The following is a 14948-nucleotide window of genomic DNA, read 5'->3' as shown; positions in this document are numbered from 1 at the left end:
GATAAATAATTCGTTCTTATTGCGAAATAGGAGCACTATTTATCAATCTGTAATAAAAGACGTGAGGAAATTCTGTCTTTTTTAAAGACAAAAATACCCAAAAAGAAGTTTGTAAAGAAAAATATCCGCACACTAAACGGCAAAAATCGACTTTGCTTTTGTCTTTAAAAAGTTGGAATCCGCCGGGTTCTGTACACTCAAAAGTACGCTGAAGCGCACTCCAGAAACACAACTTGATCCTTCAGAATGTAATTTGGAGTAAAAAACGACTCTGTGCCGCCTTATTTATCCCAGCAAAATAAAGTTTCCTGTAATATAGGGTTCCCCTGCACGGTACGCGCTCTTTCGCTGTGCGTCCTTTTTTTGTCAGCAGAACGGGGTTTCCTTAAACGATACGCGCACTCCCGCTGTGCACGCAATTTTTTTATCAGCAGAATGTGGTTCCCCTGTAACTGGGGTTTCCCTACACGACAAGGGATTTTTCGAAATCTTTCTACTGGCTATTTCGTCGTTCTTTGAATTTTTGTTCCTTATTTTATTATCCAGCGTTTAATCAGAAAGTTATTTGTATTTTTAAAACTTTCATAGGAAAACAACTGAAATATCACGTGTTTCAAAAAAGAAATAAACCTTTTCCTCCAAGAAAACCATTTGCAGTAAAATTTAGTACTCCAGACTAGCGATTGTAGCACAATTCTAAAGGAATATAATTCGATTAATACAGTATAATAGTAATTACAAGTACAAACGTGTGTAAATAAAAATTATCATAAATATAACACAGGTCAAGAGTCGCTAGTGCTAATCAGAACTGAATGCTAGTACGGAAAGATTATTGTTTTGAATTCCGAAAATATAGTGAAAGTATCGCGTAGCATAACAAAAAAGACAATTTCAGTGTACTGAATGTAGAACTACGAAGAAACGAAATATTTGATGGCTGAATTGTTGTATTTTATCCGAAGCATTAAGTGCCAGTGCCACCATACCGAGATTTTAGTAAACAAATGAAAAATCATTTTAATCACAATTTCTTATCACGAATACACACTTATCAGTAAAACGTTACATAGTGACTGATACGTAAATACATAGTATACATCTACAAGAAGTGTTTTAAATTAGTGGTTTAGTTTAAAAAATCCGTAATTGTTACCGAAACTAGTGCGGAAATTGATTGATAGTTCTTCCAGCTTTTGGACACTGATGTTCTCTGGATATAGACACACAGGATTTTATTAAGATGGTAAGTTATGGCTAGATATATCTACGAAGGTGTGAGTGGCTGCGCTAAGATGGACTCTTTCATTAGCAGTGGATTGTAGCCTACATTATAAATAATTATGCTACTCCTATCGCACTTACTTAAAAAATGTCCATCTAAATTTATTACAAAATTAGGGACATATAACCTCAACCCGTAATCTGATGCTACTACAGTTTAGTTTCAATAAGGTATTTGCTTAAATTGTGTATAATGGACCATAGTATAGATCAGACCAAGATTTTTAATTGCCTACTTTAATTATTTTAGTCGACTTAACAACGACTTTGGGAAAACTCTCCGCAAAAGCCATCAACGTGCCCATCAGCATTTCCACTATTCATGAGAACCAATAGAATTATTCGAAAATTTAATTAAAAATCTAAAACAGGGTTTCCCACACTTTGAATAATTGAACACTTTATGCAATCCCAGAAATTTTAACCGAACACTTTATTTTATTTTATTTTATTTAAGCTTATTTCTAATGAATGAATACATTCTTATTTCTAGTGACCTTTTTCGACATTTGCATTAGTGAACGCAAAACGCAAAATCAACATTTTCATCATATCGATATGCTCTTTTCAGTATACAAATGAAGAGTTTTTCGTCCCATAATTAATAACTTTGAAGGGGATTGAACGCCAAGAAAATTCCCTTTCAAACTTTTCAGTATAATTCAGTAAATTTACTACTCTTTAAAAGGACTCTTACTCTTAATAATCACTACAAATTACAAACAATTCATAGTAATGATTTCATTGACCTCACTTTATGTAAACTATAAGTTCATTGAAAAGAAACAATAGTCATTTAATAAATAGTGCATATATATTAATAATATCATATTGAATTTTAAAGCAAATCTCCATGGGTAAAACGGTCTTCGATTTGATACAGAAAAGTTCAACGATATTTGTTCTAAAGATTATCTTCGTCGTCGTTTAGGCTTGTGTGGCTCATCATAAGTTAATTACCAATTAGTTTGAACATAATGTTTGAAGACGAGTTGTGTCGGAAAAGTAACAGAAGAACACGCAGAGAAAGAACAAAAAGAAGAGAAAGATATTTGTTATCTAGTGCGAATAAAAACAAAAGTGGCGGGTTATCGTCTGAGGATGCTTCATCCTCCTCAGATTCTCTGCAGGATTCAGTAGAAAACAATAATTCCTCCCGATGGTATCAATCAAGATTTCACGACATGGGAAATAATTTATTGGTAGATATACTTTCCTTATTTAATATCTATTGCCTAACAGTGATTGGGACTATAGTGTGCCAGAGTTAAACATAAATTAAACAGCGGAAAAGGAAAGAAGAGAAGTAATACAGTGTAGTAATAACCAGCTAGCAAACATTTCAAAACAGCCGCATAATCTTATTAAGTAAGGTAACACGATATATAGTTGCCGTTCTCCCTATTAGGTGTCTCCAGGAAAATTCTTTAAAATTCCCGATATCATGCGGAGTAGCAACTAAACCTGTGAGTTAGTACTAAATAATGTCGACCTTCAACAGTATCCTCCCTAAACAAGTAAACTGCCTACTTCGCGATTTTCCTTTCTTTGAGGAATTAATATCTAGATGTTACACCAGGTTTATTAGCAGCTAGCGAAGCCTCCCTAATAAAATTCATCCCCACTATACCGAACTAATTACCTTAATATTATAATGTTACTTGAAACCTAAAGTAATTCAGTTCCCCATGAGCAAGGCGATCCCCACAAGTCCGTAATGCCGTAGAACTAAAATGAAAAACGAAAGCGAATCGCCCGAGAAGAACTTAGAAGAAGGGACGTCGCTGAGCAAACGCGCTAAGAAGATTCTGATACCTCCAAATTCACCAAAAAGTGTTAAAACGAAACGGGCGAATTTTCTAATCAGGAAATTGAAGTTGAAATCAAAAAGTGTACCTGTTAGAGCTGAGTTGGCAGAAATTGCTCAACCTTCTCAAAGCAGCTCGCCCCAACCAGCTGAAAGACAAACTCCAGAAGGGGACGAAAATTTTCGATTGGCAAAGGCTGCATCTGAGACGAATCTACAGGACTCTTGGAAAAGTTCGGAAACCATTGAGAAGGACATAACTTCTGCTACATCATTTACCAAAAGCGAAATCAGTGTTGATTACTCGGAGTTCTACGTCAGTTCGGAGCCGAGAAAAAGTATTCTAGAACGCGCTAAATCGCTGGAGAATTTGAGGAAAATGCCTGCCTATGGAGAACTTATTTTGGATTCGGCCGCTCTTGTGGTAAATAAATGTTAGGAACCTGTAAGCGAGTTGCAATTAGTACCTTTGCCCCCGATAAAATTTAGGAATTATAATCAATTTAAATTGACCCTGAAGAACGAAAATGTACGTATTTCATGGCACCAAGTTCTTTTTACAACCAGTGGCAATTGCTTTTTTACTGTAGGCGCTTCACCATTATCTTATCGTATGTTCAAATGTAAACACTAATTATATTTAATCATAAACTAAGTTAAATACTAAATGAAGAAGCTACTGAATTAACAGCTTAGCGATATAGACGGTTCTTGAAAACAGTTCGTTAAATAAATAATTACTGGTTCGTTGATGGATAACGCACTTTTTCAAAAGATAGAAATAACAGTCCTGCAGATGAATCAACAAACGTATTTTGATAGATTAAGTTTTGTTTCTCAATTAAATGTTGAAAATATGAATGCGCCACCTGAAATATAAATTTAGCCTTGCGTGTGATAAACATAAAACTCATGTTTTCCGACTTGGGCCTAATTAAATACACTTATTTATGCGAGATAAAGTTACTTTTATGTAATATTGCTACTAAATTTGAATATTTGTGCTTATGACACCTTCGTAGCCAATGTTTACAGAATATAATATTTATACAAACTTTGGTACAGTCGTAAAGACAATCACGGAGAGCGAGATAAGTTGTTTGATTATTACCAGTATACTTCTAAGCTAAGGTTATCGTTGTAAATGCGACAGGAAAAATAGCGCCAATTACTCGCTTCCTGCAGACACAACTTAGTTATGTTGCTCAATATATTTGTAGATAATCTGTTATTGAGCATGATGTGGACAAACAAAATTAAAGCATGTTATGCGCAAACCACGAGAATGCAAAAGAAATCTAGGAAATCTGGTTGCATCTATTACTCTGTGAAACTATATCCCTATATGAAGGTTCCGTAAATTGATAGTGTAGTATTTGTTTCGTAAGAAATGTGTAGGTAGCACGAAATCAATACTCCAACTACTCAACTATAAATGAAATCTATTTAGGAAGTTGTAGGTTGATCCCTCTTAAGAATTTCCGGACTGATCGATCAAGCACTCTTAATATTTTTTCTTTTATTGAAGAATTTTTGCATTTTGACATAGAATTCGTAGTGCTAAACTGCCTGTGAATGTACCAAATGTAACATTTCATTTAGAGTGACATAGTTTGAGGTAATTTGTAAAACTGTTGAAAAATGATACTTAGACAAACATGCTGCAACTGTAGACCATGCTGCCGGAAGGTATAAAAAGTTACCACTGATCGATGTGATGGGATGATTTCTAATAATTTGAATGCTAAACGATATTGTTTTTTCCAGTCCAATGCAAATGCGAACAAACCTAAAGACCATTTGTATAAGATTCTGGTTATTGGAGACCTCGGAACTGGAAAAACCTCCATAATTAAGCGATATGTGAATAGGTTTTTCACCCAGCATTACCGTGCAACTATTGGTGTGGATTTCGCATTGAAAGTGCTAAAATGGGACGAGAATACGCTTATACGGCTTCAGCTATGGGATATCGCCGGTAAGTTTACATGCAAGATCTAAAATTACTTTCGCAATAAGCATATTAGAGACTATTATAATAATAACAAGATAGGAGCTGGTTTCGCCTTACAATAGATTTTCTTCGAAAAACTAATGTGTATAAACAATATGCTGTATAATGATGAAAGGATGTGAGAAGCTGCATTGAAAAGGCAAATTTAGTGAAAGTACCAGTCAGTCAATCGGATCGCTTCTTCTATCATTTAATTAATTTGGAACTGGAAGAATGAAAGCAATGAAAATATACGTGGATTCTAGGGCAAGAAAGGTACGGTAACATGACAAGGGTCTACTACAAAGAGGCAGTAGGAGCGTTTATAGTATTTGATGTCACTAGAAGAAATACATTTGAATCCGTAGCTAACTGGAAAACAGATCTGGACTCTAAAGTGCAACTTCCTGATGGTTCCCCTTTACCTTGCGTCTTACTAGCGAATAAAGTAAGTTGGAAACACCATTAATTTATTTACAAAATACAAGTGCAATTTTGGCGCTTTACAGTGTGATCAGCAAAAAGAAGGATTGGTAACAAACCCAGCCAAAATGGATGAATATTGTCGCGAAAATAACTTTGCTGCATGGTTCGAAACATCAGCAAAAGATAATATTAATATTGATGAAGCCGCTAGGGCCCTAGTTGAAAAGGTAAGTACGAGACAGTTTTCAACTCCAGTCAATTTTAACTTACCAATGCTTTCCAGGTTCTGGAAAAAGATAGTATAATAAATAGCGAGAAAAAGAACGATACTTTTTCAATAACCAGAGACTCAAATGAATCGAGTGAAAAAAAGTGTGCATGTTGATTGTTGATGACAATTCCATTATTTCTATAACTATTTTATAAACACGTAACTTTAGTGTAGTTGTGTTGTACTAGCAAATTTTAATTTTATTTAGTGTTTTATTCAAATATGATATTATAATAATCCTTGATTTGAAACTGTATTTTTTTATTCTATTAAATATCAACCCAAGGATAATATTGGACCTGTTGGCAAAATATTAAAGATCAAACCTAATTTGAGGTTTGTTTTCAATACGCTTTTGGAGACCCGATTTATCGAAGCTTGCAAAATTCGGGATTCTGGCCGAATTTTTTTATATTTTCAGCATCTTTAGGCTCAGCTCATCTTCCAAACCTGGTAAAATTTTTTAACTTTTATCTCCTTTAGTTTAAAAGATGGCATTTTTAAGGAGAGAGTTAAGTAGAATTATCTATTTTGAAACCGATTTTACTCAGCTGGCAAAAATCAGGATTCTCCGCGATTTTTATGAAACTTCCCACACCTGTAGACTCAAGTTCCTTCTAACGATGATGATAATTTGAAATTGCTACTTGCGTCACCTTGCTTCTTTACTTCCGTTATGGGACCGATATTTACCAAGCTGGCAGCAATCAAGATTCCGCGCGATTTTTATTAAATTTTGAGCATCGATAGAGTTGAGCGTCTTCTAAAGATGGTGAAAATTATAAATTGCTATTTTGTTTGGTTTGGAAGATGCGGCTTTTTAAAGAGGAGAACGCCTTTGGGAATAAGCATCCCTTTTGAGACCGATGTTCATTACGCTGGCAACAATCAGGATTCTGGGCGATTTTAATAAAACTTTCAGCATCTGTAGAATAAAGCGTCGGCTAAAGATGGTGTAAATTTCAAATTGCTACCTAGTTTAATTTGCAAGTTACAATTTTTTAAAATACGGCTTGCAGTTGCTCATTATTTATGTTCTTTACCAAGTCATTTCATTCATATTATCCTGAGTTTGGAGCACAAATCACCCTAGAATATTGAAATATAGTTGGAGCACCAATCACCCTGATATTTTGGTCATGATTTGAAGAAAAGTACATTTTGTAGCAAATTTATTAAAAATTCGAATATTTTCCTTTTCCTAGCATGTGTTGTGTCTTTTTTTCTCTTAAGTTAAATAAAGAGAAACCCGCATTTTTCCAAACTTTTTTTTGCGGCGATTAATTCCTCAAGTGGATGATTACTAATTTAAATATTCCATCCCGTTATTACTTTTACAATTTATAAGTCTACGCTTATGCATAAAAATGACGATAAAAATGTAGTTCAGTGTCGGCGAGTGCGAAGACTGCGAAGTAAAATATTCGAGGTTAGTGAACATCATAAATGTCAGATATCCGGCTATCTTCATTATTGTGCTTAGCCCCTGTGTTGTGTTTATGAGCAAAGTTGATTTCATCTGTTACGAATGTTATTATCGAATTTTCGGCATGTCGGGGCCCATTTCGAAGAGCTGTTAGTGTCACTGTGTAGGCCTTAATTGAGATAATACCCTTAATACCATTTTAATGGATTAATGGCAGTTTGACAGGTGCCAGCTCACCCAAATATTTTTATTAATACGTGTTATTTAGTTTAAATAAGAAATTAAAGTGATAAAGTGAAATGGCATTCGAAGGGGGTGTAAGCAATGTCGAATTAACCCCATCGTTAGTGGAATCCTTGCAAGTTGACTTCAAGAACTTAGCTACTGAGTCCAAAAAGAAGTATCCCCAAGTCAAAGAGGTAAACAGTGTCCAAACAATAGTATTTTCCACAATTTTTGCAAATTACATGTTCCAGGCATGTGAAGAGGCAATTGGCAAGCTGAAAAACTCAGCTGCACAACAAAATAATGTTTATTATCTTGTCAATCAAATAATTTATCCTATATCACAAGGTTGTGAAACTAAAGATGTAAAACTCATTAAGGTAAGTTTAGTCACAGTTACATTATGGCTTGTTTATTGAAGTTCAATAAATGTATGCTATCTGAAGGGATGTATATCTCTTTTATCAGTCAGGCTAGTAGGCTTACGAGATAATTTGTTGAAATGCCCCTACTCATAGTCATACTTGCACGAAGTCAATTTTTCTGTATCAATATTAATGCGATATATTTTTAATCTAGTCTAGGAGAACTAAGGACTAATATCAAATATTGTTTATTCTACTATCTACATAAGTTTAGAAAAAACAAGTTCTGACTAATCAAATGCACACATTACAGATTATTGTTACTAGTGGAATCTTGATCGAGACATGATTAATATCCCGTATTTTATAATCGCAATATTTGTGCTTTTTTGTTTTTCCGTAATCGACTTATTGAAATAGTCACACATTTGAAGCCTTATTTGAGTCGCTGGAAGTTTTTTCTCCACTGTAAATGACACTATTTTTAGATTTGTTTGCAAGTAATACAAAAACTAATAACAAATCAGTTGATTGATCAAAAAGGAGCTGTATATGTTACTGACGCTCTTTGGTCACTGATGGAATCGGGTATTGAAGAAGTTCGAATTTTACAGTCTGTTCTCTTACTGCTTACAACCAATAAGGTTGTTCATGGAGAAACTTTAGCTCGAGTAAGTGTCTTTCCAATGTCAGTCACATTAACAAAGCCGATGTTCCTTTCTTTGCCATTTCCTCTGGTAATGATAGTTCATCCTCGAATTTCTTTCAGACTCTTGTGCTATGTTTCCGATTGCATTTTACAAAAAATTCGACCACAATAAACACAGCAGGTGCGACAGTACGTCAATTAGTTTATCTGGTTTTTGAAAGGGTAGTTGCTGAAGAGGAGCAACTATCAAACCTTGCAAATAGACCAGAAAAACCCCCAGTGAATTTTGAAGAATTAAAAGCGCCAAGTGGCACGCCACCAAAAGGACTACCTCCATGTGCGGGCGATGCATTTCTTCTGTTCCAAGATTTGGTCCAGTTAGTTAATGCCGATCAGCCTTATTGGCTGATTGGCATGACAGAAATGACTAGAACCTTTGGATTGACCTTATTAGAGTCTGTTCTAACTCAATTTTATTCCGTATTTTTTAAGGTTGGTTGGGTTATGGTATTGTGGCTCAAATAGGAGAAAGACGACTTTTTTTTCTAGTTTCCTGAATTTAGCTTTCTGCTGAAAGAAAGAGTATGTGCCCTAGTGATCAAACTATTTTCTCCTAATATAAAATATAGAAATAATGTGCTAAGTAATGTCCAGCAAGCAACCTCGTTTGAAAAGCCATATTTTCCCATAAGTATGAGGCTGTTAAGAGTTGTGTCCATACTCATACAAAAGTACCACAGTCTTCTGGTAGGTTTCTTATTAACTAACTAACTAATCTAGCAAGTACGCGTATTTTCATTACAGGTGACAGAATGCGAGATATTCCTATCGCTTATAGTTAAATTCCTAGATCCAGATAAACCTACTTGGCAAAGATCTTTGGCTCTGGAAGTCTTACATAGAATGACTATTCAGCCTGAATTATTAGTCTCATTTTGTGAATGCTATGATCTTAGAAAGCACACAACTAGTATTTTCCAAGACATTGTCAATTCCTTAGGTGCCTATGTTCAATCTTTGTTTGTGAGCCAGCAGTTACATGGCGCCGGTTGTAAGTTTCCAGTTCATTCGCGCTATGCACTTCTGCAATAATTTGCATTCATTTTTAGTGCCTGTCGCTCAAATGCAACCCCCTGTGTTTCTTGGAGGAATTCCTGCGGGACCAGGAATCTCGCCTCAGCCTGGTTTCCTATTAAGGGGGGTGTGGTTGCCGTTAGTCGCAACATTCCCAACAGGGCAATCAAAGTCTAATTAGTAAGTAATTGTTCGACGTTTTAATAGTGCGGTCTTTAAAAAACCTAGGGGTTTTTTTTAGCTTGGAGCTCTTAGATAAAGTGGAACCACCAGTTATACCTGATGGCTACGGGATTTCAGTAGCTTATGCGTGTTTGATGGAAATTATCAGATCGCTTCAGATTACGATAAATCCACAACCCCAACCAGACTCCCCAGAAAAGCAGGAAAAGAGTGGCAACAGCAAAGAGCTGAATTGTCAGTTGATTAATTCCAGTTGGTGTGGACTTCTAGCGGCTTTAAGCCCACTTGTGGATGCTAGCACGGATGAATCCATAACTGAGAATGTTTTGAAAGCCATGCAGACGTACACGTCCCTTTGCGGTATGTTAGAGCTACATACTCCAAGGGACGCCTTTATTACTGCCATTTGCAAATCGTCATTACCTCCTCATTATGCTCTAACTGTACTAAATACCGTTACATCTGGAGTTAACCTGCGACAGGGACAAGGAGGGGAGGTTCAGAATATGCTAATGCAGTATGGTGAAAACGATTTTCGACAGCAAGTCGTTGCAGTTGGTACTCCATTATCTACCTCGTCAGTACCCGCGGGAACCCAACAAGGTCCAGTTATGTTAACTGCGAAAAATCTACAATCTATGCGAGCTTTACTGAGCTTGGCTCATTGCCATGGAAGCATTTTAGGAACTGCTTGGCATTTGGTTTTGACCACTTTACAGCATTTAGTGTGGATACTTGGTAGGTGTTTTTCAGTGTTGTTTAACTGCAGTTTTGAATGAATTTTCTGTCAAAGGATTGAAACCTTCCACTGGAGGAAGTTTGAAAGCGGGGCGCGCTTCTTCTGATACAAATGCTGTGATTACCACGTCTGTGATGGCGGACTTACCGGTATTATCCATCATGTTAAGTAGACTGTTTGAGTCTAGTCAGTTTTTAGACGATGTAGCTTTACATCATTTAATTAACGCGCTATGCAAGCTATCCCAGGAAGCAATGGAACTAGCTTATTCAAACAGAGAGCCATCACTTTTTGCTGTGGCAAAATTGCTGGAAACAGGTAGATAGTTTACGACGCCTTGCGCTATTAAATTTAAATATTTGTCTCAGGTTTAGTCAATATGGCCAGAATAGAGGTTCTTTGGAGACCTCTGACAAACCATCTTCTAGAAGTGTGTCGCCATCCTCATATTCGAATGAGAGAATGGGGCGTGGAAGCTATCACATACTTAGTAAAATCTGCTTTGTCCTACAAGTATGAAGTTCCCCTGAAAGAGAACCAGAAGCTGCAGACTTTACTATTGGGTCCGTTATATGAACTTTCATCCGTGCCTCACGGCGATGTTCGACAACGTCAGTTGGAGTGTGTTTTGCAAATATTGCATAGCAATGGTGAAACGTTGTCGCATGGATGGCCTTTGATTCTGGGCATTATTGGCGCTGTCAATGACCAGCATGGGTAAGTTTTATGTTACTTAAAATAGCAGCTTTTACTGGATGGGATAATGTGTAGGGAAAACCTCATACGGATTGCCTTTCAATGTCTTCAGTTAGTGATAACCGACTTTTTGCCAGTAATGCCATGGAGGTGTTTGCCGCAATGCGTAGACACTGTCGCAAAATTTGGATCTCAAACCCAAGAATTAAACATATCGCTTACGTCAGTAGGACTAATGGTACGATACACAGCATTTTTAACCCGGAAGTAAATTTACGTAGATTTTTGCGAACATTTTAGTGGAATATTTGCGACTATTTTCATCAGAATCAAGGAAAACTCAGTCAAACGTTGATAGATGATGCTACAGTACTTCCAGATTTCCCGGGTACTTTAGATATGCCCAGCTTTGATAAACTGTGGATGTGTTTATATGCCAGATTGGGCGAACTATGCGTAGACAGTCGTCCAGCTGTAAGAAAATCTGCAGGCCAGACGCTGTTTTCGACTATATCGGCACATGGAGGCCTTTTAAAGCAAACCACTTGGCAGGTCATGATCTGGCAAGTTTTATTTCCACTCCTGGACAAGGTAAAGCGCCTTTCAAACTCTGCGAGCAGTGAAAAGGTAGATGCCGGTGGCAATATACTAATCCACCATTCAAGAAATACAGCTCAAAAGCAATGGGCTGAAACTCAAGTGTTAACTTTATCTGGAGTGGCAAGAGTATTTAACACGAAGAGACAGCTTCTGCAGGCTCTGGGTGATTTTGCCAGGGCTTGGTCCATATTATTGGAATTTATAGAGACCGCTGCTCTTAGCAAAAATAACGAAGTTAGCATAGCTGCACTGAAGTCGTTCCAAGAGATTTTGTTTTTGAGTAAAAACCAAGCGGGTGACGCTAAAGCTGCTATAGAGGACAAAGAAATTTGGTCTGTTGCTTGGAAAATTTGGATAAAAATCGGCACTGAAGCTACAGTTTCCGTTAAAGGCAGTGAAGTTCATAACAGCGAAGACTACTTTCTTCCAAGCCAAACTTTTCTCACTGCTTTAGTTCAAATTTTTCCCAATGTGTTTCAACATATCAAAAATGCATTTACATCAGAAGATCTTAGTCAGCTCGGGGTCGTTCTGACTAATTCAGTCTGCGTTCCTGTTTTCGGAGAAACCTCGCCCTATATCATATCAGTGTCGTCTGATGTCAGTCTGACGCCCCTTCATGACGGTGTCCTACATGCCATGGAATTGCTCCAAAAAGAAGCTCTGCAGAGAAACAACAATAAAATGATACCAGAAATTTTCCGATTGCTGCTGGTATTTTCAAAATTTACCTCCTCCGTTCCTAGCTATACCAAAATGGAGAATAAGCACACAAAAGTCAGTGATTGGGTAACCATGAATTACATTCCTTTTGGAGAAAAGGCCACTAATATGGTGGTTAGTCTGTATGAAAAAACCGCAGACACTAATGAAGTGATTAACGGCAACATACTGAAGGAAATTATAGCTACACTGCACACTCCTTTAGCTTTAAAATACAATTGTATATCAAGCAATGTATGGAAGTTGGCAGCTACTAGTTTAATCGCAGTGTTAAAGGTTGGACTAAAAGTCGCTAGGTCCCATGGAAACCAGTTTTCCAAAATGTGGAATGAATTGGCGGAGACACTTAATGACTTTTTGTTTCCCAGCAAGTAGGTTTCATTATTCTTTTGGTGCGACGATTTGCTTTTACATTTAAACTTGCAGTTGTTCGCCAAGTCCTGGTGAGAAGGCTTTAGACGAAATGGTGTCCGATGAACAGACAGACTGTCAAATTATAGAACTTCTCCGAACGGAAGTTCTTCCATATTCCAATAGCATACCAAAGGAATTCATACTTCAAGTGGTTATTTTACTTAACAAAGGTTCCATTCACTCGGCTACCAATGTTAAAAATGACGGAGACGTGGAATTAACCCTTCGGGAGGACTTTGCCAAAACTTGTTTTGAGACTTTACTTCAGTTTTCGCTAATTGATGGCGATTACAATAGATTGGTTGTGAGCAGTGATGATAAGAGCAATGGTTTAGCGGGTCAACTTGCTGTTACTTCATTATTACATCGCTTCGAAGAGGTGTTGAAAAAGTACATTGCCGATGAGAAACTTAGTGGAAAATGCCCACTTCCCAGGTTAGTTGACTCCCTATGTCCCTGTTTTTTCACAGTATCACTTTGAATTTCGCAGGTATCGTTTATCGGAAATTTCCTTCGTTTTGAAGGCTTTAACTACCCTAATAATTTCCATGAAAAAATCGTCAGCAGTGAAAGGTGCGTATGGTATTTTGGATTTGAGTGTTGTTAATTTGAACTGTTTGTTTAAAACATTTAATTTATATTTTAGATGATAATAAAGCGTGGGAGCAACTGATCTCGTTATATCCATACTTAGTTGAATGTACAACTACTACATCCACCCAAGTATCGAGGCCTTTGCGTGAGGCCTTGTTGCAGTTTTGTGACTTGCTTCAACCCCCACATAGTAAAAACAACAATGTAATCAAAAATTGAAATATATAGGCTGGGTTTTTGGCACAATAATTGGTTTTACAGTTTTTACAATTGTTGGTACAATAATTGTAAAAACTGTAAGCTTATTCCATTGCAAGATGAACCCATATTAGGCTGTGGAGCACTTAGACAAGGGTATATTTTGATTTCGATAGCGTGAATCAGTTTACGTTATGTGCTACACTATCTCAATCGCTTTCCGTTTTCAGTCGTATTTGGAGTTGATAGACATGCAACAAAAGTATATATAATTCGTGTTGCATTGCATGTTCATTTTTTGTACCTGTACCAAAAAAATGTATCACCCTTTAACTATACATAATCAATATAATGGACGAATGGTTTATCGTATATTTGAAGCATTCGTGTAGTTTTTACACCTCACAAGGATCATTCCAAATACTCTTCAATTTTTTTGCTGTTTCTGTTACGTTTGCTGCCTCGTTTAGTCGTTTTAGTTTAGTTAGTTCTAGATAGTAGTATTGGGGTCATTGCCATTTTCAAATATTTACAAATGGTTAGTAAACTAGAATTATTTAATAATTTATTTATTATTTATGAAGTGTGGTGGAGCTGGAACCGAAAATACGTTTTCTCATACAAAAGGCATCTGAATATTTTTGAATGACAAATTATATTGATAAATGTAGAAATATATCCTAGAACATATACTTGCTTTATATATTTCATGAAATATAGCGGTCAGATACTGGGTGTATATAATGTAGATAACCATATCAGAGATCTCTTTCTTAAGCGGCAAAAGTAATGGCTGGTAAATTAACTATATATCAGTTTTACATAATAAAAACCTTTCTAATATTTACTGTTCGCTATATTTCACTTCCAGAAAGTATCGCATTTTATTACCTTTCTTCTATATCTAATACCAATGATAATCTAAAGTTTTATGAGAAGCAGAGCGCTCTGATAACCGGAGAAGTACAAGATAAATTTATATTATATGATAGCTAGCGTAAAACATTCTAAAATAATCAGACATCTTTTGTAAGTTAAAATCCTCGTTAAATCCAACCGTATTAGTCCACTTCATCGAGAACCTATCCCAGTAATCTAGCCAGAGTATTATTAATTTTTAATAGCATTTTTGTTTCTGGTGCTATATTAATCTTTTTGTAAAAATGTGATTATCACTAGTAAATAGTGTTAATTTTGTTTGTATAAACTGTTATTGTAGTGTCAAATAGTCATTGGTCATATGAAATACATCGGTATTGTAAAATGAGTTTTTGTTTATCA

General features: G+C 36.2%; 2 protein-coding genes across 2 annotated transcripts; both read left to right on the top strand.

Moving 5' to 3' along the window:
• Window positions 1-2522: 2522 nt before the first annotated feature.
• Window positions 2523-6032, top strand: LOC109532930 (ras-related protein Rab-32). The gene is made up of 5 exons (XM_019898075.2): window positions 2523-3515; window positions 4859-5069; window positions 5351-5532; window positions 5594-5737; window positions 5794-6032. Exons 1-5 carry the CDS (start codon window positions 3018-3020, stop codon window positions 5893-5895), a joined length of 1137 nt encoding a protein of 378 aa, XP_019753634.2. The 5' UTR covers window positions 2523-3017; the 3' UTR covers window positions 5896-6032.
• A 1169-nt stretch (window positions 6033-7201) lies between these two features.
• Window positions 7202-14934, top strand: LOC109532868 (protein MON2 homolog). Its single transcript, XM_019897952.2, has 15 exons — window positions 7202-7626; window positions 7684-7812; window positions 8286-8468; window positions 8567-8938; window positions 8996-9193; window positions 9251-9497; window positions 9556-9700; window positions 9762-10441; window positions 10497-10760; window positions 10811-11159; window positions 11214-11376; window positions 11439-12832; window positions 12888-13310; window positions 13366-13448; window positions 13522-14934. The coding sequence occupies exons 1-15, from the start codon at window positions 7507-7509 to the stop codon at window positions 13686-13688; spliced, it is 4917 nt and encodes a 1638-aa protein (XP_019753511.1). The 5' UTR covers window positions 7202-7506; the 3' UTR covers window positions 13689-14934.
• Window positions 14935-14948: the final 14 nt, after the last annotated feature.

This window comes from Dendroctonus ponderosae, unplaced genomic scaffold, assembly GCF_020466585.1.
Source record: "Dendroctonus ponderosae isolate FM_Combo_2020 unplaced genomic scaffold, Dpon_F_20191213v2 Dpon_F_20191213_1, whole genome shotgun sequence".
Classification (NCBI taxonomy): domain Eukaryota; kingdom Metazoa; phylum Arthropoda; class Insecta; order Coleoptera; family Curculionidae; genus Dendroctonus; species Dendroctonus ponderosae.
Note: the sequence above shows the minus strand (reverse complement) of the source record. Positions and strands in the feature narration are given on the sequence as shown.

Bases quoted from the DNA above. Each gene is read 5' to 3' on its own strand.
- LOC109532930 (XM_019898075.2), top strand. From the start codon at position 3,018: ATGAAAAACGAAAGCGAATCGCCCGAGAAGAACTTAGAAGAAGGGACG. The intron at 5,070-5,350 runs GTAAGTTTACAT...CGTGGATTCTAG, and splicing joins TCAGCTATGGGATATCGCCG to GGCAAGAAAGGTACGGTAAC. The intron at 5,533-5,593 runs GTAAGTTGGAAA...GGCGCTTTACAG, and splicing joins GCGTCTTACTAGCGAATAAA to TGTGATCAGCAAAAAGAAGG.
- LOC109532868 (XM_019897952.2), top strand. From the start codon at position 7,507: ATGGCATTCGAAGGGGGTGTAAGCAATGTCGAATTAACCCCATCGTTA. The intron at 11,377-11,438 runs GTACGATACACA...CGAACATTTTAG, and splicing joins TTACGTCAGTAGGACTAATG to TGGAATATTTGCGACTATTT. The intron at 12,833-12,887 runs GTAGGTTTCATT...TTAAACTTGCAG, and splicing joins GACTTTTTGTTTCCCAGCAA to TTGTTCGCCAAGTCCTGGTG.